General features: G+C 46.5%; 3 protein-coding genes across 4 annotated transcripts in view; 1 reads left to right on the top strand and 2 right to left on the bottom strand.

The window, feature by feature from the left end:
* Positions 1-5664, bottom strand: part of igsf9a (immunoglobulin superfamily, member 9a) — a 29714-nt gene extending 24050 nt beyond the window's left edge. For both annotated transcript variants that reach the window (XM_076159977.1, XM_076159976.1), the window contains exon 1: positions 5445-5664. The gene's annotated coding sequence lies outside the window, so the exon portion shown is untranslated. The remainder of the gene's footprint in view (positions 1-5444) is intronic.
* Positions 5665-6566: 902 nt separating this feature from the next.
* LOC143008285 (transmembrane protein 230-like) lies at positions 6567-11149 on the bottom strand. The gene is made up of 4 exons (XM_076159970.1): positions 11004-11149; positions 9829-9945; positions 9515-9637; positions 6567-7467 (listed from the first exon to the last, which is right to left on the bottom strand). Exons 2-4 carry the CDS (start codon positions 9925-9927, stop codon positions 7327-7329), a joined length of 363 nt encoding a protein of 120 aa, XP_076016085.1. The 5' UTR covers positions 9928-9945; positions 11004-11149; the 3' UTR covers positions 6567-7326.
* A 5681-nt stretch (positions 11150-16830) lies between these two features.
* adra1ab (adrenoceptor alpha 1Ab) lies at positions 16831-24403 on the top strand. The gene is made up of 4 exons (XM_076159958.1): positions 16831-16906; positions 18232-18341; positions 21435-22701; positions 23767-24403. The coding sequence occupies exons 3-4, from the start codon at positions 21783-21785 to the stop codon at positions 24219-24221; spliced, it is 1374 nt and encodes a 457-aa protein (XP_076016073.1). The 5' UTR covers positions 16831-16906; positions 18232-18341; positions 21435-21782; the 3' UTR covers positions 24222-24403.
* Positions 24404-24770: the final 367 nt, after the last annotated feature.

Here is a 24770-nt window from a genome sequence, read left to right on the forward strand (position 1 = left end):
GCTGATATTTTATTAGAGCGTGTTTACTCTCAAATCCAATTAATCTTCCCTGATGTCTGCACGTCCCTTTGAAGCAGTAAATACATGAAGGTGAGCTGAGCCTCATCACAAAGGACCTCGCATGTTTTGGATTCCACAGAACATTGCTCGAATTTCAGTCAAAAACAAACAGTTATGAGTCCCGTCTCTTTGCTCACTCCTCATCACGTTCAGTGAGAGCCTTAGAGCTGCTGGGACTCTCTCTCTCTCTCTCTCTCTCTCTCTCTCTCTCTCTCTCTCTCTCTCTCTCTCTCTCTCTCTCTCTCTCTCTCTCTCTCTCTCTCTCTCTCTCTCACTCTCTCACTCTCTCACTCTCTCACTCTCTCACTCTCTCTCTCTCTCTCTCTCTCTCACTCTCTCTCTCTCTCTCTCTCTCTCTCTCGCTCTGTGTGCTCAAGGCTGCATGGCCGTAAGCGAACAAAGGCTGAGGAACGTCGATGCCAACTCGCTCTTTATGAACGGTTACTGCGACAGTCAGCCTGACGGTCATGGAGGTTTGGAGGCCATGGGTCCAATGGTGCTCATACACACACACACACACTCAAATCTACTACTATAATTAGAGAGTATGCGTGTTTTAGATAAGAGACTATGATAAGATATGTTTTGGATTAATGCATTAATTACGTTGCCACTATTTAAGATCATCAACACTTATTAAGCTTGAATTACGCGTGGAGTGCGATCAGGCAAAGCCAAGCCAAGGTAACACATCAAGATGATTACCCTGCGGCTGCTTCTCTTCACCAAGTGGGCGAGGGTGACAGAACGGCCCATTCAAGCACACACACACGCACACACACACAAACACACACTGCCTGTTGCTATGGCTGAACAGCAGCGACTCTCCTTCTGTTTGTCACATACTGAGCCGATATTGAGGCTCGAGAGACTCCACATCTTCTCTGTGCTCATCAACCCACTGCGCCCGGTTTACAGCCATGAATCCAGATGAGAAGCCACCAGCGTCTGTACACAGATTAACCGGATTGACAAGGGTTATACCTCCGCCAAGGCCAAGTAGTCCAACAATTACTCCTTCTCTCAGTGATGAAATCTAACAGGTTGTTGACAAGACTGATGATCGTCCCAAGCCCACTGCTCACCAAACAACAACATCAGTGGATGGATGGAGATGACTTACAGTTCAAAAGCTCTCGGCCAAATTGAAACGGTGGTTATAAGAGCGCCACCTTCCCTGGATAGTGTCCAACCTGCTCGCCAAGTTTCATTGACTTCAGCCAACAACCCTTTGTGAAATCCTGCTATCACACAAACACGACCAAGAACAGAACAAACAAAGCGTATCGATCAGTCACTAGCTGTATTTGGCTCTCGTGTGTGTGTGAATACAGACGGCTATATTCAGATAAGTGACATCATCTAAATGACCTGATCAACAAACAATGATGTCATCTGAACGAGTACTGTACGTTGTGTGCTCCGGGCATAGAAAACAAGAATTGATATCACAAACACTCTTGACAACACAGCACTCTGTCAATATTGGAAACCATCAAAAAAATGGCGTCTGCCTGGAGGTGACAGACACAGAAACGTCAGTCAGGAGCACGCCGCTGACAGCCGCATTTCAATCTACATGCGGAGGGACGGGCTGATGAATGGCAGCCTGGCAACGGTGACCCATTTATCAGCGGGCCTCCCTCGCCTTCACTCTATCAGACCTGAGAGCTAAAGATAATAAAGGCTTCCTGCATGTTTGCTTTCAGATCAAATTCCATTAGTTTCCCAGCGAGTAAATGCTCGCGTATGTTTCCAATGTCCCGGGTATCGATTAGAGGACACAAGACGATGACACGGGGGACATTTGTTTAGAGGGTTCAGAGGGGTTCAAAGCTGCCTGCATCTGCCCGCAAACTGAACTAGACCACCGTACAGATAAAGAAACTACAGACACAAAACCACCTGCAGGACGAGACACAAATACTGGTGCAGGAACGAGTAGACGTAGGAGCGGGTAGACGGAGCGGGTAGACGTCGGAGGGTAGACGTCGGAGTGGGTAGACGTAGGAGCGAGTAGACGTAGGAGCGAGTAGACGTGGGAGGGAGTAGACGTAGGAGCGAGTAGACGTGGGAGGGAGTAGACGTAGGAGCGAGTAGACGTGGGAGGGAGTAGACGTAGGAGGGAGTAGACGTAGGAGCGAGTAGACGTGGGAGCGAGTAGACGTGGGAGGGAGTAGACGTGGGAGGGAGTAGACGTAGGAGCGAGTAGACGTAGGAGCGCGTAGACGTAGGAGCGCGTAGACGTAGGAGCACGTAGACGTAGGAGCGAGTAGACGTCGGAGCGAGTAGACGTAAGAGCGAGTAGACGTAGATGGATTTGGCTTTGTTCACAGCGAAAGAAGCCAAACCCATCGTCCCCGAACTACCTGAAGGCTTGGTATTCGAGCCTTTACCTGTGTGGCGTGTTTACATCAATGTGTACATTCAACACATTCAAATTTGAGTAACACATTTGAATTGGATGTATTGTGTACTATGTAATCGGGGCCCGGCACAGATCAGCCTATCAGAATACAGCAGGCTTCTCAGCACTTAAAGAGACAGTGGTACCTCTCGCTTTCACTCAGTGTGCACAGAGGTGCAACAGCCAGGGAGAGGAGTGTATGCGTCTTGTTGTTTGGCACATTAAAGCCAAAGCTTTCTAAACAGAACAATGACCAAAAATGTGTTTTTATCTTTGAATTCTGTTCCCCTGATGCTTTGGAGAAAAACACATGATTATATGTAATTACAAATAATTGCAACACTGCTACAATTTATTATTTGTCGTCACTTTACTACATCCCTGTGTTCTGTGTGTGATAATTAAACTTGTGAGTGGCTCATTTGGAGCAGGGCCGCAGTAGTTCTTTGTGTTGATTTGAAAGGTGATCTTTATGGAGCTAACACATCAAACTGTAATAGATTGTAAGGAGCGGCGGTATGAGCGGGAGAGGCTCGACCTTTACAGCTTGGAATTATGTACAACTCTGATTTGGACCAAAATCTCTCTTTTGTGAGCCACTTGAGCAATTTGGTTGGAGGAGCTTTTTCAACTACACTTAAGTCCTTTTTATCTTTCATCGCTGAGACTCAAAGGTCACGAGTTCTTTTATTCCGTCCCACTCAGGAGCAAAGACTGTTTCCTCCTGCAAATGAATGTGACTGCTGCTCAGCGTCTAACGCGCTGAGGAAGAGCAGGAAGAAGGAGAGTCGATTGCGTCACTTCTCTCCACCGTTTGCCCGTTTCACTTTAACTTTCAAAGCTTTACAGTAGGAATGTTAATTCCCTACATGAGCAGTTGAGATACAGGTTGAGAACTTTAAACACGGCGTAAAACCAACAGAACAAAAAAAAACTGTTACAACCTTCTGGTTTCTCTTTACAGGTGTTTTTATTCTATGTTATTTTCATTCTTATGTTGTTTTAATCACTGTGGCCTTGTTATTTCGGTTTTTGCTCCGTTGTGCAGCTTTTATACAAACTGTGTTGTGAGTTTGGTCGATGTTGTCAGGCGACTAAAGTCATTTGGTTAAAACTGCGGTCTTGCTCCATTTCAAGCAGCTTCCGGTGTGAGTCGGGATGTGAACCCTTGTCTCAGGGGAGGACAGACGGGAGCACAAACTCCTCCCTACAAGCTTTACTGCGCCATGACAATGCCACTCACTTCCTGCTTCGGCCTACAGCCTCACCGCTGAGCACACAAGCGACCTGTGCGTGTCATTCTAACGACGCTGGGTTTGGCAGAGGTCTTTTCCAAACCCTTCTGGTGGGAATACTGCATTTAGCTTCTCTGAGACTTAAAGGTGTTTTTATGCTCCAGCTCTGCCCTGTATATTGGCTTGATCAACCCAAGTCTCCCTCTAATCGGCCTAAGTGTCTCTTAAAGGCCTCACTCATTGGCTCAAGTGCGCCCCGAGTGCCTGATCCGCCCCAACACCCCTCTGGTTAGATGGAGTGCCACAGCAATGTGACAATAGAATAAAAATGCGTACAACTGACAATATCCTCCAGTTGTGCAGCGGTGTATTTGCCTGCTTTTAGAGCTTTTGCGTGCCAAAACACCCACTTTCAAATTCAAACACTCGGGCAGCTTTCAATCGCAGTAAGAACCCCTGTTTGATGTGCACTTAAGGGAAAGCACAACTGAGCAAATAGAGTAAAGACAACACACACTAAAGAGGTTTCGACTGCGACGCCCTGGCACATCAACACAGAGTACAAACATTTGGTTTGTTTCATCTCTGTGTGCAGGTAAATCCCCATGAAAGCCACAAGCTTGTGCTGATTCAAACAGACTTTCAGGAATAAAGGGAAGATAAAAGGTAGTTAAGGGTTGGATTGTGTCACAGCTGGAGGTATTGTGACATCACTTCTAGTTGTATTCCATTACTTGAAGGGTACTAGCTGTACTTTAGATTACTTACACGCATGTTCTTGTGTTGTATATGTTTGTTATTCTGTGTTATGGGGAAGCCGGTTTCCAATTGAGTTCAGGATTGGAACCGACGTGCAGAGTGGAAACTTGTACACCACTTTGATGTTTCCTTTTAAAGTTGGATGATTGCTGCATGTCCCAGGTCTTTGCCACAGACACTCAGGAGCGATATGGAGTATATTCTCTGCAGCAAATGAAGTAAAACATGCAAAACTCCGATATGGCCCTTTAGTAGTATTTGCAGAAAAGAATTTGCATGGATTTCTGCATGCTTGAGGTAGAATATGAGGACAAAGCAGAGGTATGCGTCACCCACTCACACACACACACACACACACACACACCTCTAAAGTTCCAAACATTGGGGGGGGAAATTAAAAATTCCATTTTCCAGTCATCTGCTCGCATCTGGCAGCTGAGTCGACTTAATCAAGCCCGACAGAGTCTGAAAACACTAAACGAGTCTCAGCTGGGGAATGATGATGAATATGTTTTTCACGTAATGAGTGAAATAAGGATAAACGGAAGAGATGAAAGGATCCAATTTTCTGTCCCTGCACACAAACATGCGCGACAACAGGAATCGAGCCCGAGTTGGGGAAATCATTCATCCCCTCACGTCACTGTGAGGCTTCAGCAGAGATACACGAACAAAAACACGCAGAAAGTCAATTCATCTAGAAACTTCTGTGAACTTTGACTGAAGTTTATGACTATTAATGATGAATTTTCGATCTAATCTATCTAGTACTTTACACTGTCATAAGGTTACACACCACACCTTTATTGAAACATGAACTCTGACACACACACAGGCGAAAACACACACACACACACACACGTCTCATGGACAAACCAGCTACTTAGCGTCTCAAGCGAACTGTCCGGTTTAATAACAACATAAATAAGTGAGTAAATAAGTCCACACACACACACACAACTGCAGCGCTCATCCTCTCCTACCTGTGACTCGGCTTACTGACGGCGCGGCGGCCGGACAAACGTCCAGAGGTCACATCCGTGCGCTTCACACACACTTGGGGGAAACGACGCCAAAGCAGATGTGTTGACCTCCGAGGCGCTTTAAACTGCAAACACAACGTGATAAACAATCCAAACTGAAGATACCGACGTTCCTCCAACTCCAACAGGTGCGCCGAGGCTGCGACTGGCTCCCTGCGGACCTGCTGCTCCCCTGAGCCGCCTCACCTCCTCCCTCCCTCCTCCCTCCTCCCTCCTACCTGCCTCCCCCCTCCCCTCCGGCTGTTGCCGCCGTCCCACAGAAAGCCACCCAAACCCTCAATTAAACTTCATTGGCACAATATCCTTAATTCTACCTTAGTTTACCCTTTGAGCTCTTGAGTAAAAAGGAGGATTTGTTGGAGCTGAACCCGAGCTGCTCACATCCATCTTGGAGGAGGGGAACCACAAGGGGGCGTCCTTCACCTGACGTTGGGAGGCAAATCAGCTGACTGAGCCGGCAGCTGAGGCTCACACATACTTTCAGGAAGTAAAGGATCAAATGTCTCCTCCGTGTCCCTGATGGATGAAGGTGCAGGTGATCTACTGTCATGTTCAATCATAAAGCATCGACGCCACGACAAAGTTCTTATATGAAACAAAGTGGGAAACGTTTAAAGAGCTTAGTAAGTGCGTAAGTAAGTGAATTAACGAAGTGCAGCAGGTGAGTGTAGTGAACCGTAGAAGAAGAATAGTTACCTCTTCCATCCAGTACAGGAGAAACCAAACTAGTGGAGTTCCTGCCGTTACTTCCTGCTACAGTGTGAGTCAAAGTATCAGCGCCGTGAAGAAGAAACGATACAGAAGAAGCAGATCAAGAGTAACAATCATCTTTGGTACGAGCAGAGAAGAATTCCAAAAAGCTCCTCGGGTGAATGTTGTTGCACTTTTGTCCGTTTTTCATTTTGTTTATCACTGAATTATCACGTAAATGTAAAGTTGCTTAGTTACCTGCAGTGACTCACAAACACAAACACAATCAATACACGTTTACTGTGGAACATCAGGACGCACTGGAAGCATCTTATAGACAAAGAACCAAAAAAAAGGACCAACAAATTTAGATTTCTACTTTTATTTCAAGCGTTTCTATGTAAAAAATACATATATTTCTTTTTCTTTTACATTCAGAAATACACACAAACAACACAAGATAACAAACTACAGTCACTGATCTTTGGATTGCACAGTAAATATTTATGATTTGGAAGAAATGCGACTTCCAGTGTTTGGCCTCAGCGTCACTCTGAAGTGAGTCAATACTTTATAAACATCTGCGCGATCGTGCAACAACGCACACACTGCACAGACATGAACGCCGTCAGTCATCTGTGTGTGTTTTGTATAAGTTAAGTAAATCAAAGTGTCGTTTCTCCGCTCTGGGTGCCAGCAGTCGTTGCCCGAGTGGCGAATACAGTTTACAGCAGAAACATGAGGTCGCTATTGTGGCGAAGAAGCAGCTGCTCTTCCTCCTGATGAGACGGTCAGGGAGAAATACTGAAGAGTCTGAAAGTCTGATGAACCGGGGGAGGAGCTTAAGGGTTAACGGGAGAGTTTACTAAAGCGGGAGAATTTAGAGGGAAATTAAGTTAGAAGTAGGTCAGTGATGTTTTTGTAGATATTGACTGATCACTAACCGGCACAGAGCAACAGAACACACGCCTCTAAGCGTCCCTCTATGAAGTGAGCCGAGTGTCACACACACACACACACACTGAGATACTGAGGCATGCTCCTGTGGTTCTGTAACACCGGAACCCAGTGCGTCTCAAACCCAAACTAACCAGCAGGGAACGAGCTCAGCTCCTCTGACAGTAGGCTTGGCTCAGTCGCCGAAATCTGGGATGTCATCGTAGGAGTAACCACGGTAACCCTTGGACGCGTAGTAGGCGATCCTCAAGTGGTAAAATCCGGGGAGGAAGAGGAGCGCCCCTATGATGATGACGGGGATGGTGCGGTCCGGGTGCTTTAAACAAAACAAAGGGAGAAGAGGTGAAGCTTGAGGCGTCACGGCTCGGGGGGCCGTCACCTGCATGCAGCCCGGAGGACAGAGCCGCCTCTGTCCTCGTGAAACCGTGAACCCGAGCCTGACGTCCCGCCTCGCTCGGCCCCCCGTTCAGCTCTGGGATAGGTTCAGTTCTCCTCTCATCACCAAAGAGCCCCTTAAATAAAGTCGACCTTAGACCAAACCCTTTAAGTTAATCATCTTTATTCCATCACAGTAAAGGCTAAATGATTCCTTCTGGGAGAAACAATGGTTTGTGTTCAAGCGAAGGCTGCGGATGGGAGGAGGGATGAAGGAGGGATGAAGGAGGGATGAAGGAGGCGTTCTGGCCGAGTGGTCTTCAAAGGAAACCTTCAAAGGATTCATGGCATGAAATGAAAGCGTCGGAGCATCTTAGAGGAGAGAAGCCCGCTAACTCAAAGCTCCATGTCTTCCTTCGTTATGTCAGAGCGTAAACTGCTGTGGTTTAGAGGAGCGCTCGGTAATGAGAGAGCTTCAGGGAGCGGAAAGACTCCCTAATGTCCTCACTCACGCAGAATGAGGGGCCGATGGGGCCGCGGGAGGCCTAAACGCGCTTATCGCCCACCAGCGCGCGCCACACACACACACACACACACACACACACACACACACACACACACACACACACACACACACACACACACACACACACACACACACACACACACACACACACACACACACACACACACACACACACACACACACACACACACACACACACACACACACACAGTGACTTAATTTGTCTGAGCTATGGTTTCATGCGAATCGCTCCGCGCGCCAAACACGAGCAAACTAACCGCAGGCACGGGCAGCCGCCACGCGCCGGGTCAGCTGCTCGCTTCGGCCACCAGATGGCGCCGTTGTAGACTAGGTGTATGGACGCTGCAGTCTGTTGCACATTTTTACTGTCGAACGTTTAGACCATATGTTGCTGTACTCGTTCCTGTCACTGCTCTGGCCTGATGCTCTCCCTGCCTCTGTCCCTCTCTCTCTATGTGTTGACTCCAGTGTGTGTCTCTCGTCCTCTTTGGTCCCTGCCCTCGTCCCTTTGCACCACCTTGGTTTCCTTTCCTGGTATCAGACATTCCGTTTAAACTCATAACTGTGAATCAAATTTAATGCCATATCACATTTTCCACAAACACAACCTGCAGGATTCACATTCACATCGAACCCTGCCGCCATAACGACAACAGTAAAAGGCGTGGGAGCGTCGACTCCCACCTGCTGTGAAGCCGCAACCGACAAATCTGGCAGAACGAGATACTAAATATAAGAACAATCATTAATGTTCACACTGAAGCTAAAAACTGCGCCTGATAAAAGCCGGAGCGCAGCAGAAACCCTGGCGGCCGGACAACAGCCTGGGATTATTACTGCTTAATTGCAGCCGTTTAAAGAGAAATTGAACAGAGGAGAGTCGCTGTGATAACGGCTGAGTACGTCTTGGCATTGAGTGTCGGAGGAGGTTTTGGCGTTCCATCTGTGTGTCTGAGGGAAGCAACATCTGCAAAGTGAGGGCGTGAGGCCAAGCTGGAAGCTAAGGTGGTCACATGGTAGCGGTACATCAGAGGAGCTCCTGGGTGACGATGCGAAGCTGGCGAGGTCACAGAAACACAACAACACACGTCTCCTTAGCACATGGATGAGCAATGTAAATGTTAGCGCTTGTTGTTGTGAGAATTTGCTAATTTCCAGACACTTAATACAAGATGACCTCATGGCAACAACATCTCTGAACACGTTTCCCCCCCGGGGCGGAGAGAGCGGAGAGAAAATGCAAATGAGCTGCAAATGAGGCCACAGAGTAATTAGAGTTAAGCACCGTGTTTACACAGACAACTCAGGTCTCATGTGACTGTTCTTCTTCTTCTTCTTCTCTGCCTTTCCTCTTCATCACCAGGTTCATACACACACATACTGTATATACGATCCGACCACACTAACTCTAGGCGATCTCGTGCTTTTGGACCAAACTCACCTCCACTATTATGGATCCTGACAGAAGAAGGGCGCCGAAGATGATTAACAAGGAGCCGATCAGGAAGAGGAAGATGGCCAGGGCGATGGCCTTGTACGGGACCTTCGGAGGACTCTTCTTGAACTGTGCAAAGAGTGAAAGTGTTGGACAAACACAACATTCAGTTCCTTCTGTTTGGAGAGAGGATTGGGGCCGGACAAACACTTTCCATTGTCTCCATTGTCTCTCCATTGTCAACACATACACATTAACTCTCCTCTCGTGTTTGTGTGCGTTTGGAACGTCCGCCTTAATTAAAGACACACACGTCTCACCTGCAGGTCTATGTAGCCGTCGTCGTCGGCAGCCAGCCTGGAGTACTTCACCTTGTTGTTGGAGAGTCCGCCTGACGACATGTTGACTCTGTTTGCCATCAGTTTGGGAGCAGAGAGCTGTGGAGGAGAGACAGCGAGGGGTTAATCTGTGCTGGTGTGTGTGTGTGTGTGTGTGTGTGTGTGTATGGAGCAGATTTTGTCATGTGCAATTGTTGGAACTCTGCTAGTTTGGGTGACATCACTGTTGTGTATTTAAGAGGCCTTACAGTCTGATATCTCAGCTAAGTGACCTACAGATTAGTTACAAAGACACACACACACACACACACACACACACACACACACAGTGTACTTACTACTACGGAAGCCTGAGATTTTAGAGTCAATGTAAAATATGATTAAGTATCTGTATCTGTTATAATATGACACACAATACTATAATAATAATTATTATTGTAATTATAATAATATAACGATTGGCACACTTAGCCTTAGACGAACGTTAGTGTCATTAAACATTGTGTGTACATATTGTGTACATTGAACGGAATTACGTTGCAATTGGCTCACCGGATAGTTACAGCTGAGAAAACAAACAAGCAATGAATAATGTAGATATAAATATGTACTGTACTAAATATAAATATACACATTTCTGTACAGCGGGATGTTAAGAGTACGGGAATGCTATGCTACCTTTAGATGGCACAGAATATAAGAAATGATTGCACTTTTGATAAATATGAGATATAAAACTATATGAAATGATTGCACACCCGCCGTGTTCCGTTAATAAACTCGTAAATTGTTGCAGATGTTTGCTTTTCTCGGGGAGGATCCAGGATTCAGACTCTTTGTGTTCCATCGGAGCTTCTTTGTTTGTTTACACGAGGAGCCTGTTTTTTAACTCTTAACTACACGGTTTAAATGCTTCACTTGTGTTTTGTCGCGTTTGCTTGATGCTACAGAAAGATCAACATGAAGAGAATCCCCGCCGAACTAAACAAGCTAACTGTGTGGAAATGTAACTTTAATGGATGTTTGCGCTGCGGACGTTCTGTTAGCTTGAGCGTTAGCCTCTTACGAGTTAAGCTCGTAAATCCGAACTTAAGTTAGCGCCTCTGCTCCAGCTTCATGAAACTAACTATGGAGACCTGAACTCCTCTTCGTCTCACCTTCAATCGGCGCGTCAGCACGAACAGCTAATGTGGCTGTTAGCGGCGGAATGTCCGTCTGTGCGGAAACTTTTACAGCTTCATGTTTCCATCCAGAGATATCAACCACTTCCGTGTTTACCTTCTCTGAGCATGCGCAGAACGGTGCGGTGACGCAGCTCACTGCAAGCGAGCGAGAGAGAGAGAGAGAGAGAGAGAGAGAGAGAGAGAGAGAGAGAGAGAGAGAGAGAGAGAGAGAGAGAGAGAGAGAGAGAGAGAGAGAGAGAGAGAGAGAGAGAGAGAGAGAGAGAGAGAGAGAGAGAGAGAGAGAGAGAGAGAGAGAGAGAGAGAGAGAGAGAGTCAGTCTGTTATCTGATTGGCTGTGAGTGTAGACTCTCTGTGTGGAGCGCAGACAGGCACAGAGGTTTGTGTCTACTAAGAGTATGTTATAGTAGACAGTACATTAGTGTTATATAAGATAAACACATCTTAATATGAGTGAATTAAATCAAAAGAACACTTGATACTCACTCAAGTGTTTTTATTGGATTTTCCTTTATTACTCTTTGTCCTCTTTCTCTATTTGCCTGTTGTGTTAGTGGTGTTTCCCTTTCATTAAATGTTGATAACTTAATGATAATATTTAATTTCCTCAGTCTTTGATCGCCTTGGAATTTGATATTCTTCTTACTCCACTAACAGAGTGTGATTGTGTTCCCCTGGCTATGATTGTTCATTCAGTGAAGTTAGAGAGAATGCTGCCGATTAGCCGTGTCAAAGTAATCAAATGGAACTGTGATTGGAATGAATAAATAAATAATGTAACTGAATCAGTTTGGGGCCCTGATAAAAGCCTGCTGTAGCCTGGGCTCAGAACTAATCAATCAACAGAGCTATTATCTGGAACGTACAATAACACATTTGACTATTTTCACAAATGCAAACAACATAAATTGAGACACGGGCGGGACAAAGACAGCGGGCGAGGTCACTCCAGTTATTGGTGTGCAGGTAGAGACTCCAGGGAGAGAAGTTACTGAGTGATTGACAAGGTCGTGGAGACAGAGGGCGGCGGGAAAGCGTCTGTATCCATCCTGCCAGCTGACACAGCAGGCGCGCACACACACACACACACACACACACACACACACACACGCCTTTCTTGTCCCCAGGCAGCGTTAATGGGAGCAATCCATCAAAGTGACAGAGAGCTCACAATTTGTAATCTGGATACTTTTCTGTAACATTCTATACTTTTCATTTGGTCTGCCAGACAGCTGCGGCAGCGTCTCAGATACGTACACACACCCACACACAGACACTCACACACACACATTCATTAGTCTAAATCCCGTCAGATAATCTGGAGCTGCCACAGGAAACAGAAGCACGTATCTGTTCAGTCTAAAGTTGTATGAATTGGCCTTGCAGACAGAAAACAATGAGGCTCTTCTGGAGGAGCAACACGCTGCTTTGTTGTCTTCTTAATTATCATCCCATTGTTTGAGCAGCCAGGTGAGTCTCTTCTACACACACATGTCCTCGCACAAACAGCAGCATGGAAGCGTTTTGTGTGAAACAGTGATGAAACGTGTTCATGTTTAACTCACACATTGATGATTGATTTTAGGATGACACAGAATTTGACAGTCAAGATTTTGACCGAGTTCATCCCACTTCGATCCCCGATCAGAAAGAAAGCAGACAGTTCCTGCTGGTGCTGAGCTGAGGGGAGCGTCGTGCTAATTAACCCCCAGAACACACTCATCTGAGGCAGAGAGTGACATCACAGGCCAGGCAAGAGTCCAGAGGGTTAATCCACATGAAAGCTCTCTGAGGAAAGATGTGGACATGAATAATATTTATGAGCAGACGGATCCCTTTGCTTATTCAAAACAGATCTGCAGTGAAACAGCAGAGAGACCAGTTTGCCAGTGAAACAAATGCAACCTCAGTACTCCAAACAATCGATACCAACATTCCTCAGGTTGCTGCTGCGCTCGGCCCTGGCCAGTTATTGCAAGCCACGGGCTCTGTTGCCATTTCAATTCCGTCTGAGCAGTTTTCTTTCCTCTTGCCTCTTCTGTTGATGTAGCCCATCCATCCCCGTTTGTCTGCGGCCCAGAGGCTTTGTGACTTAATGAAACAAAAGCGCTCATTTGGAATTCCCAGGAACGAGTCCCCCTGAAAGTCCACCCCCCCCTTCCCCCACAATCTAATCAGGATTGACATCACGTCTTTGGCCCGGCGCAGGAGAGGAGAAGACGGCGGGCATTTTGTGGAAGTAAACGTGAGCGTGTTGTCAGTTGATCCGCGTGTGTTCATGGGGGGGAAATGAACTGTGGTCCACGTGGCTCCACTTCATTACAGCCTCTGCCCCCTGTGTGACAGCAGGTCAGCACACTGATTAGTATCTGGCTGCCTGGACCCACAGTCACACGACGCGGTCACATTATAGAGGTGTGTAGGTGAACGCTCCGGCCCTGTAGCTCCGCCCATTACACCAGCAGAGCTCTACACATGAAGAGATGATCCACATGCATGTATTTGTTTGTTTATTTTGGGAGGAATCATTGAATTAGTGTTTGTTTTATGTAGATTTTCTGCCTTTTAGTCAACGGTTCCACCTTAAGTCCCTGATTTTCTCTTTTGAATGGATATTTTGCAGGACTCGGTTTCGGGCCCTTCCTTCTTGAGACCCTCAACTTCACATCCTCCTCTTTTGTGACTTAACCCTCACCACAGTCTGAGCCTCACTGAACTCCCTCTTCTGTTGACAAACAGCCAAGTCCGGCTGAAGTCTCAAACCCCAAGTCTACAGCTCTGCCTCATGATGGTGAAGCCACCGTGAGGAAGAGGACGATTCTCTCGCCGTGTTTAATAAATCACTATTATAGCTGAGTGCATTAAAAGCTTGGAGCCGTTCCTTCACAATAGCTTCTCCTCTCCTCATCCAGGATGCAGCTCAGCTCCACTCCTGCATTCAAGCAGCAACCTAGATGAACAATTAGGTGCCCTAATCTCACGGGGGCAAGCCTTTACCTCGCCCATGAATAAGTCAGCATTTATCCGGCCCAAGCTGATAACAATGCAAAGTGTTTCTCTCTGCCAAAAACAGGAGCCAGAGCTCTGTGTGTGTGTGTGTGTGTGTGTGTGTGTGTGTGTGTGTGTGTGTGCGTGTGCGTGTGTGTGTGTGTTTGCATCCCCCTGGCAATGAGAGGAGAGAGAGGGGAAGCAGGGTTTCCCCGCCCAAATAAGGACGGCCTCAGTAATGTGATGCTTAGAAACAGAACTTTTAAAGTGAAGTATTTGTGAGTGTATGGAGGGAAACACACCGTACACAAGAGAGGGAAGTGAGATCCATCACCCAGCAGAAAGTCGTTACTAAATGTAACTTAAATAGATGAACAAAGCAAAAACAATGAGGATGAATTGTCCGCTCTGACGCTGTGTGATGTTTAATGAGTTTGTTATAATGATGTGATTTTTCGCAGCATTGCCTTTGTGCCATATTGTCTATTTACGGGCTGTGTGTGTTCTGCAGTGTATGGATTTTATGTAATGTGGACTTATGGGTGTGAGATGAGGGCTGTGCTGTGTTTGGAATGGAGCGGCGACCTTCACGTCCAATGCTAACTTCTCCTCGGAGGCCGACGCATTGAATCGTAAATCTTTAGTAAAGTTTAGCGCCGCTCGTCCCGTCGTTAATCAACATTACACTCGCTCGTATTCTCCGTTTACGAGATGAACCTCGTTAAGATCACGGTGTGTGTGTGTGTGTGTGTGTGTGTGTGTGTGTGTGTGTGTGTGTGTGTGTGTGCGTGTGCGTGTGTGTGTTTGTTGGTTCATTTGTCCTTTCAGCGATTTGAGTGCTCGCTGGATTCACGCCGTCCACTTTTTAATTCTACGCATGAGTTGAATGAAGCGGTTGATCGTTCGCCGTGCAGCAATCGCCCGTTTTACGTTCTTGTGCTCAGTGCATTAACAAGTCAGAGAGCATCACAACTGTAACTGTATCAACAATTACTCATCCACAAAGCTGTTTCCCATCATGCCCTGGGGCTACACGGGCCCCGGTTGGTATCCAGGAGGAAATGGGGTACTTTGTATTCAGTGTTCAACATCAGGACTGTGTCGTAAAAAAGTGTCGTAAACCGACGCCAACGCCCCCAGTTTAACAATCCAACGTCTGATGAGCTGAAACAACAAATCACACTCCTCCAGTTTCCCTCGTTCTCCCTCCTCTCAGTCACTCGGTTGATCAGGAACAACACAGACGACAACAACACCGTTCGTACCATAAAACGGTGTGTGTGTCAGTGTTAACCTTCATATGAGCGATGGAACAAAACCGCCTTGTCTGCCTTTTCTTTCAGTTACTGATCAATATTTCGGAACACAACCACACATATTTGTTTGTGGAAACCAAAGTGTGAGCGGCACGTGGTGGCATCAACAATGTGTCAAGATTCATTCCATTGAAGAGCCCCTCCTCTGGATGTGGCCTGGTGGTCTTGGCTCACACTGTGATTGGCTCTGTGTCTCAATCACATTCACACACACACACATTTCTACCTGGCTAAATTGATTAAAGCACGATCGACTCCAAACTCAGCACTGAAAGTTGCGAGAACAATTCCCCACAGAGAGCCAGAGTGTGTCCCGGATCAATACACACCGCAGCAGCTGAGTTATGAGACAGCAAAGTCTTTTGAAGGCGAATGCATCATCCCGGGCGTCTGTGGGGAGAAAAAAAACAACAGCTTTGAAGTGAGCGCTGCAGCTGTGACAGATGTGACCAGAGAGCCCGTCAATCACTCAACCTGAAACAATAACCTGTGAGCACAAACCGTCCACTGTCCTCGGGGCGTTAGTGATGTAGCGAGCCCCTCCAGGCCTCACCCGGGGGGGGAGGGGGGCCTCGCTGCATCTGATGCACCCGGGCGCAGTGTGAGATAAGGTGGCTCGTCCATCTCCGCTCCTGGTGACTGCTGGCTCAATCACAGACGCAGAGTGGCCACTTGAAAACATGTGGCGATGGATGAGCTGATTGTTATCGTCGTTACTTACAAGGGATAACATGCAATACCAGCACATCACTGGGTGTCCAGGTTGTGCTGTAGAGGGAGGAGTCAGTGAGATAGTGCTGACTCAGACTTGGAGTCACATCAGAGATAAGGATTTGGGACTCAGATTGCAAAAGGGGGACTTGACTCCATCTGGGTGTTCCAACAGTTTTCATCTGAAACCATTTAAAGATAAGACAGCAGCAGACACATGCTCAAGAAGAAGAAGAGGAAGAAGAAGAAGAAGAAGAAGAAGAAGGAGCACACACAGCTGTAACAGCAGAAGTTGTTCTAAAGCCAAAATACATCAAACTCTCATTATTGCTGTACTTGTCTGTGTATTAGGTTCAGATTGGTTAAAAGAAAAGGTTTCCAAGGTTACACCACACTGGACCTGACCGAACCAACAACCTCACACAGGCAGAGCAGCTGAGACAGAGCAGCTGAGACAGGTGCACACACCTGCAGGGCTCTTTACCTTCAGATGTTTCCATGTCTCAGTGAGTTTATTTACTTGCTCTTCTGTTCTCTGCTGCCTTTCATTCAATCATCCCTCATTTCTTCTTCTTCTGCACTGTAACTTTGTCTTATTCTGGCGTGACTTTCAACTTACAGCTGCACCGTGAGTGCATTGGATTTCATTTGCAGTGTTTGGTGTTGATCACTTTCCGCTGCCGCAATCGGCACCGCTGCATAATGAAGTGGCCGGAGCGGTTCGGGTGCGTGGGCGGGGATGGGGATGGGGCGGCTCAGGGCTCTGGGTGGGTTTAGCTCCGCGGTGCCTCAGCGTGGCGGTGCGGGACGAGCGGAGGGCTGCACCGCACGGAGGCTTTCACACGGAGCGACACGCCGGAGGAGGTAAGACTCTTTTCTGCTCCTCATCCTCCTCCACTGCTCCTCTCATGGAGCCACAGGCATCCTGGTGCTTTGATCATGCGGTGTCTGAATGCTCACTGCGGGTCGCTGATCCCCGTTTGGTGACATCTGTTTCCTTCACCATCTCATTTGTGTCCGTCTCACCCTTGTACCTCATGGTTGAGCTTATCTGAACAGCTTTCAAACACAACACAGAAGTCCTGTCTCTGTCTATTTGGATAATACAGCATTAATCAGATTTATATGCAAAACAAGAGCCTGGGTCTTTAAAGAGAAGGATCTTCTGTCATCAAATCTTCATTTGGGGAGAAGAAGAAAATAGCACGAAGGCAAAAAAGGACAACAAAAACAGTGAGTGTCCTTCCTGTCTGAGGAAACAGATTCAGCTCAACACTGAAGGTATTTACAGAACAACCTGTGAAACATTCAGTGTTTCAGAGCTCAAACTAGCAGCTGTTTATCTTAGAAATGTCCAGACACTTTGGCACAAACTGGGATACACACACACACACACACACACACAGTGTTTCCAAAGAATGACAAATGAAGTGCAGACAGATTCACCTGCAGCAGTGGATCTGAACTGTGCTTCTATTGATCTGTTTAATGTCAGAGGTGCTCAGAAGAATGATGATGATGATGATGATGATGATGATGAAGATGATGATGATGATGTTCAACAAGTGCAATTGACGCTCAGGAATGTTGCTGCAGAAAAGCATTGTTATGTCACGTGGCAACACACACACACACACACACACACACTCTGACACATGATGATTGATGACCTTCCTGCACACATCTGCAAACATCAGCCAGTGACGGTCACACTTATTCGTCAGAAAACGATCTATAGGTGTTGCTTATGGTTTACAGTTTGGCGGAGGTGTCTAATGTCTGGTGTGGAAAGGGTTCCAAAGGTTTCTCACGTCTCTGTTTGACAAACCAGACCAACACACAGTGACTCTTTACTCTCCAGCTGCAATGTGACGATGAGACTTTGAACTAAATCAGCGGGCAAACCCACTGACATCATTTGGCCAATCAGACTTTCACCTCTTCGCAAACATGACAACGGTTCAGCTGGGAACCAAAACAACAAATATTTAACCACTTTGACACAGTTTTACAAAGAGATTCCACCAATCATATACAATCTAAAGCCTTTTTGTTTGTTCATCGTCACCAAACACACAAGGCTTGTTTGTGTAAGTTTCACACACTCTTACCTAGAATAAAGGACAAAAACATTCTTGCAATCCAAATCTTTTTTTTTAACCTGGATCCTTTTTCCTTTTTCCACGTAGGTCTGCCAATAACATAAGCAACAACTCACACAGGCTTCACTATAATGCAAGGTGATCGTCCTGCTCTGGAGGGAAAACATGAAGAGAAATGGACTGAATGATACGATGGGGTAAGAGAGAGAGAGAGAGAGAGAGAGAGAGAGAGAGAGAAAGAGAGAGAGAGAGACGCAGTGCAGGAGGAGCAGGGGAAAACATATCGGGCAAAAGTCAACAAGTAGATTTAACCAAGTGTCTTAAATGTCTATTTTCTGCTTTAACACGTATTGCAGAGGTAGACCATTGTATTTACGTGTAATTCTTCATCATAATCTCTGCTGCCTGGGGACTAAAACCTCATACCTCAGCCTTATTTGTCATTATTATTATTATAACTATCTAAGGACTTCCAGAAAGGGACAGTGGTGAGTGATGCAATGCAGCCCGTCAACTAATCCATAGGCAAGTAAAGTTGGAAGATTGGGATACAGGGAGCCAGTATGTACATTAAAGTAGCAGCCTTGGTGCCTTTGGGCTGCTGACATGAGCTACATGCAAAGCAACCATTCTGAACCAATCAGCTCCAAGATATCAGACGGCTTTGAACCTAAAGACCTGTCACACTACAACGCTTTATCATAATCCTAACCATAAACACTGCCTGACGTCTGCACAAAGTCTAACATGCCGTGAGCTGTGTTACCTTAACTAAATGATTTCCATGTTGCCTCAGGTGCCTCAACATCATGGAAATCTACTTATATGAAATGGTAAAAAGCAGTTTTTCTGGTAATCCTTATATGACGTAGCTCTAAATCAATCTTGACACCCAGATCTTTAGCTTATTGATCTAGGATAAATCCTGATGAGGTTGACTTTCCTGCCACTTTCTCTCTCCACAGGGCTTCTGTCCTCACGAGATGCTGCAACATACAGTCGATTATAATCAGCATGAGAGACAGGGCTTCAGTGATTCCTGGTCACACTGGCACACAGGGGAAGCATAGAGCAAATAAGAAGAAGTGACCCTAGGATTGATCCCTGAGGAACACCACAGAAGTTCTCGCTAACATCATTTCTTACTTTCACTGGTGTTGTCTCTGCTCTGTGTTGAGCCTTAACTCCAGACTGAAACATTTGTAGTTTACACAGCAATTTAACAAACAATTTAATTCTTTAAAAACAAAGTGCTGTAAAATCTGACTTTAAACTGGCATATCTAAATGAAGGAAAGCCCTGTGACTGGCAACTTTGCACAAAAAGAGCAATTTAGATAAGGATTGATTGATAGCAGCTACATTCTGTTCATGCACACGGGCTGAGAGAGAAAAATCGTTTAGACGCAGTAATCTGTTTTCTCCAGGAGAAATCTCGTTTCAGCTGAAAATGGATTCCAAATATCAATCCAGCTTCTCTTCATCCCAGATATCCATCTGCTGCTTATTTCCTTTCAATTCCACCTCCAGCTGCTGAAGTGAAGTCCCAGCATCGAGTGTTTGTTTGGGTGGATTTGGTTCCACCTCACAGTACGAGTGAACATGTGACTGCGCTCTCTGAAGCCTTTATCACCGCCTCTTTCATTCGCCGACTCACCGGCGTTTATCTCGCTCAGTGACATCCCGCATCTCCGACACGTACTCTTAAAGTGGTACTGAGTGGGAATATCAGCGTCTGAGCCCCCCCCTCCCCTCGAGGCTCAATTCTGGGCCTGTCACCCAGCTGACTTAGAGACGCTCAGGGAAGCCACCGCAGCCTTCAGATAAATTTACACTCGCATTAAAAATAAGCTTTGTGTTCTTTGTCATTTTGCTCCCATAATGCCATGAATGCCCACAAGGATCATCTGAATGTCGGTGTGTTTAACCTCTGCTGTAGTAATATCACACAAGAATACAAACAAAAATACCCCCATATAAATGCCATGCCTTTAAAATTCTATTTAATAAATTGTGTGAGTTAAAATGTATAAGAAGTCAAATATATGCAAATATAAACTTTTGAAGTAAACATCCTGAGGAGGGGCCCCCTGAGCGTACATGCTACATGCTACATGCTACATGCTCATCTTACTGCAGTTTTCTCTATCGTGTCATTAACGTCAGCCTGTATGTTGATGGAGCAAATGAACTACAGGTGCTGTCTGTGATTACAAGCCTGATATACACACGTGTGCATTTACAGAATGAACTCCAACAGTCACTTTAAACATTAAACAGCCAGGATCGCCTTCAAATAAGCACCGCCTCAAAAAGACAAGCTGAGCTCACCATAGCTTCACACTCCGTCAGTCGCAACAATGATTTCTTGGACATCTTCTCTCTGCTTTAGTCGCTTCTGGAATCGGCTCCTCCCACCACGAGCTGGGCTCTGATTGGACACAACCAGGAGGTGTGACAGTTCGTAAGGCTTTAATCGGGGTAAAGTGAAAGAATATGTATTACATCTACATATGTCTGTGTCCATTCTAGGTCAAGACACTTTGCCAAAAATAAAATAAAATAAAATAAAATAAAATAAAATAAAATAAAATAAAATAAAATAAAATAAAATAAAATAAAATAAAATAAAATAAAATAAAATCATGCATTTAAAACAATAGGGACTGGCCCTCAGTTTGAGTGATGAAGTTGCTGGTTGCTTGCACACAGGAAAGCAGTGCTGAAATGTTTAAAATGGAAATTGAGAATGTCCCTGAGTCCATTGAAGCGTAACCTGTTTTCCCTGACTCTGCTTTAATGGAGGCAGAAGAGAAATCGGCTCGTCTGAAAATAAACAACTGACTTACCCTTTAATCATAACCGCTCTCTGTGTAATGGTGTAGTGACCTTTATCGTGTTCTAGTTTATATGTCATTGTCAAACAAATAACTCAACCTAAAGCAATATTCTGTCGATTTGTTTTTAATGTTCAAACTACGGCACAGATGTGGTTTTAAAGTGATTTGTGTGTGTTCACTTACCAGCTCCTCAGGCCGTTCAGTGGAAGAAACTGTTGCCAAAATACAATTGTCTTCCACTGTGATCAAATATTTTGGATTCAAAGAGATTTCTCCAACCACAGAGACGTATTTTTCTCAGAGGACTCTGTTGATTCAGATTTTTCAGCAAAGTCCCCACACAACCCTGTACATTCTGTATGTTGAAGGAGTAATGATCCCGTTGGTGTATTTATAATCTGCATTGGTCACAGCCTCGGTTGGTAATTGTGATGTCTTCTTGTTTTGACAGGTTTCTGGCTCTTCATCATGACTGAACATGAACCTGAGCTCCAAAACCAAGTGACTCTCCTTATTCTCAAATCTGTCAAATGATCTGCAAACTATTCTGGACAAACTGTCGCAGCGTTTCCCTCGAACTTGACCGTTTTTGAAAATACAGCCGGCGCTGCTTGATCTGTGGAGGACTGGCAAGAGCTGCTGCAAACACAAATTAACTGCGGCAGAAGCTTTTATCTTCATCCTGATGAGGAGAAGAAAAGGACGAGAGTCGACCCCGCAGTAATTACGCACTCACACGAGGACTGACTGTAATTAAATTGGAAGACGTTTAATAGCTTCATTTAGGCAGAAGATTACAATGTTTCCTGCAGGTGAGAACGTGAGCGTTTCCTCTGTAGGGGAGAGCTGCACCAACTGCTCCTCCTCCACCTACCCACCGGTGGACGTAACCAAGGTGGTGGTGTTGGGGATGGTGCTGGTGCTGTTTGTGATATTTGGAGTTCTAGGCAACATCCTGGTAATCTTGTCGGTGGTGTGCGATCGTCATCTACGCTCCGTGACGCACTACTTCATCGCCAACTTGGCGGCGGCCGACCTGCTCCTGAGCTCGGCCGTCCTGCCCTTCTCCGCCACCTCGGAGGCCCTGGGCAGGTGGGTGTTCGGGCGGATCTTCTGCAGCGCTTGGGCCGCCATGGACGTCCTCTGCTGCACTGCCTCCATCCTCAGCCTGTGTGTGATCTCCATCGACCGCTGCCTGGCTGTCAGCTACCCCCTGCACTACTCCGCTCTGGCTACAAAGCGCAGAGGCCTGGCCGCCGTGGTCGCTCTATGGGGGCTATCGGCTGCCATATCCGTCGGGCCTCTGTTTGGCTGGAAACAGCCAGACCCAGACGACGAGACGGTGTGTCAGATCACAGAGGAGCCTGGCTACGCCCTCTTCTCAGCATCCGGATCCTTCTACATACCTCTGACCATCATCCTGGTCATGTACTGCAGAGTGTACATGGTGGCACGAAGGGAAACTGAGAGCCTGAAGAGGAGCGCGCAGGGAGGAGTGGTCAAGGCTGAAGGGGTGATGCTGAGGATCCACAGAGGGACGACCTCTCAGACGGAGAGGCAGGAGGACGAAGAGGAGGCCATGAGTCAGAAACGCTTGGGCTTTAACCTGACCAGGCTGCGGAAGTTCACCAGAGAGAAGAAGGCAGCCAAGACCCTCGGCATCGTTGTGGGGTGTTTTATTCTCTGCTGGCTGCCGTTCTTCCTGGTTTTACCCATTGGTAGGTAACGTCTTCTGCTCGTCTTCATCACATCACACTTAACACTCACTGACACTTCACAATGCTTACTCGAAGGCACACACACACACACACAGAAACACAGAATCACAGCAGGTTCTCACAATGTAGGACATGAAACCACAACTTTGTCATTTTGCACCGACACATATCTTTCAGCTTCTCAGGACACCAAAGCATAATGTCATAATCGTTGACATAATGCTGCTTGCTGCCTCTGACTGGATAAATAAGCCTCCGCGGGGCTCCACGCTCCTCTCCGGCCGTGCTGTACTCCCGCTGTTTGCCTTCTTTAGACAGCATCAAGAAATTCAATTACCAGAACCCAAAGAGAACAAACAAACCCCCGCTGTGGAGCAGAATGGGTTTCGACTCGGAGATGAAATGGAGGGAAGCAAACCGTCGCTCCTTCCTATGCTGGAGTTATTGTCGATAAGGAGGAGGAGGCTGGATGCGTGCAGACGTCCCCCAGACTCCCACAGCAGCGGCTCAGAGTACAGCGCAGGTTCAGGCTCAGATTCCCCGCCTGAGGGTTTGAAGAGCCACAGCTTTTGAGTGCCTTGTGAAGTCAGTGGTTGACTTCTTCAACGCGACTTTGAACGCAGCTTAGGGGTTAGCTTTTGTTTGGCCATTAACTCCTTCAGAGAACGTGAGACCTCATAACGTACCAGAAGACGGATGTTAATGCAGGCGTCAGTATCCAGATAATATCTGCAGATATAAAGATTACATGTTGTTACTCTATGATTTGATTTTCTACATTTATAATGAAGTGTAAAAGAGGCCCAAAGATGACAGCTGAAGTGTTGAAGAGGCTCTTTACTAAAAAATCGAGGTAAACTTTGGGTGTGTTTGCCAGCTCATCATAATTGAGTAGAAGCCTATTTTACACACAGAGACGATGTAAATAAGCCTTTAACACAAACTCAGATTGACTGTCTGTCTGGTGTCGATCACAGCTTCCAGTCCTTCATTTGCTGCTAAAAACGACCCTGTTTCTGGTTCTGAGTCTACTTTAATGAGGCTGTTCTCTGTTTTGTCCTTTAGGATCCATCTTCCCGTCCTGTAAACCCTCTGAGACCGTCTTTAAGATTACCTTCTGGCTGGGTTACTTCAACAGCTGCTTGAACCCCATCATCTACCCCTGCTTCAGCCAGGAGTTCAAGAAAGCCTTCCACAACATCCTCCGCGGCCGCTGCAGGAGGACCGCCGGCTCCCACTACTCGAGTCCAGGCAGCGGGATCCATGTCGCCTCTGCTTTCTCCGCCCAAACCCGTGAGGCCGCTCCACCGTGGAGCTGCTGCGGGGGGCTCTCTGGCTCCTGCTCGTCCGTGGGTGGTGCGGATCAGACACGGACAGCTCGGGCGCAGAGCAAAAGCCTGCTGAAGATTTGGTGTTTAACCACAAGGAATGGAACCCCGGCGCTACAGGCGGCCTCCTCTCACGACTCAGCAAAGGTCTTACACTTTACTCTGGGCAGCGTCAGAGGAGAGCCGGTGTGACCCGGGAAGGCTCGTTTGGGATTCCATAGGTTGTGATTTACATTCAGTGCCAAAAAAGGCGATGCTTCCCGATCTTGATGATCGCGAACCAAAACCCTGCATGTTGTTTACATGGTTTAGTCTCTGTGGGTCTGACGCTGCTACGCTGGTTCCGGTCTGAACTGAAGTGGTCTGAGGCGGAACGCGATGTGTGTGTGTGTGTGTGTGTGTGTGTGTGTGTGTGTGTGTGTGTGTGTGTGTGTGTGTGTGTGTGTGTGTGTGTGTGTGTGTGTGAGAGATCCTTTGTGATATTGGGGATGGACACTTGGTTTTGTCTTCTATAGTCTTACCTCATAGTAGTGTTGCTATGGTTACCTGAAAGTCAAACATGTTTTCAGGTTTGATACCAAACATAAAATCGAGACAAACAGCTGACATGACCTCATCCAAACTTTATGACTGTTTTTGTTCCAAAAATCCCTGAAAGTGACAAAGATCAAAGACAGAATTCAGTCCAATCATAAACCACAACCCAACATTTGTGATATTTACAGTGATCAATCAAACCTT

The sequence above is a fragment of the Genypterus blacodes genome, unplaced genomic scaffold (genome assembly GCF_046128005.1).
Source record: "Genypterus blacodes isolate CSIRO-AG114 ecotype Tasmania unplaced genomic scaffold, CSIRO-AGI_Gbla_v1 ptg000101l_1, whole genome shotgun sequence".
Taxonomy (NCBI): Eukaryota; Metazoa; Chordata; class Actinopteri; order Ophidiiformes; family Ophidiidae; genus Genypterus; species Genypterus blacodes.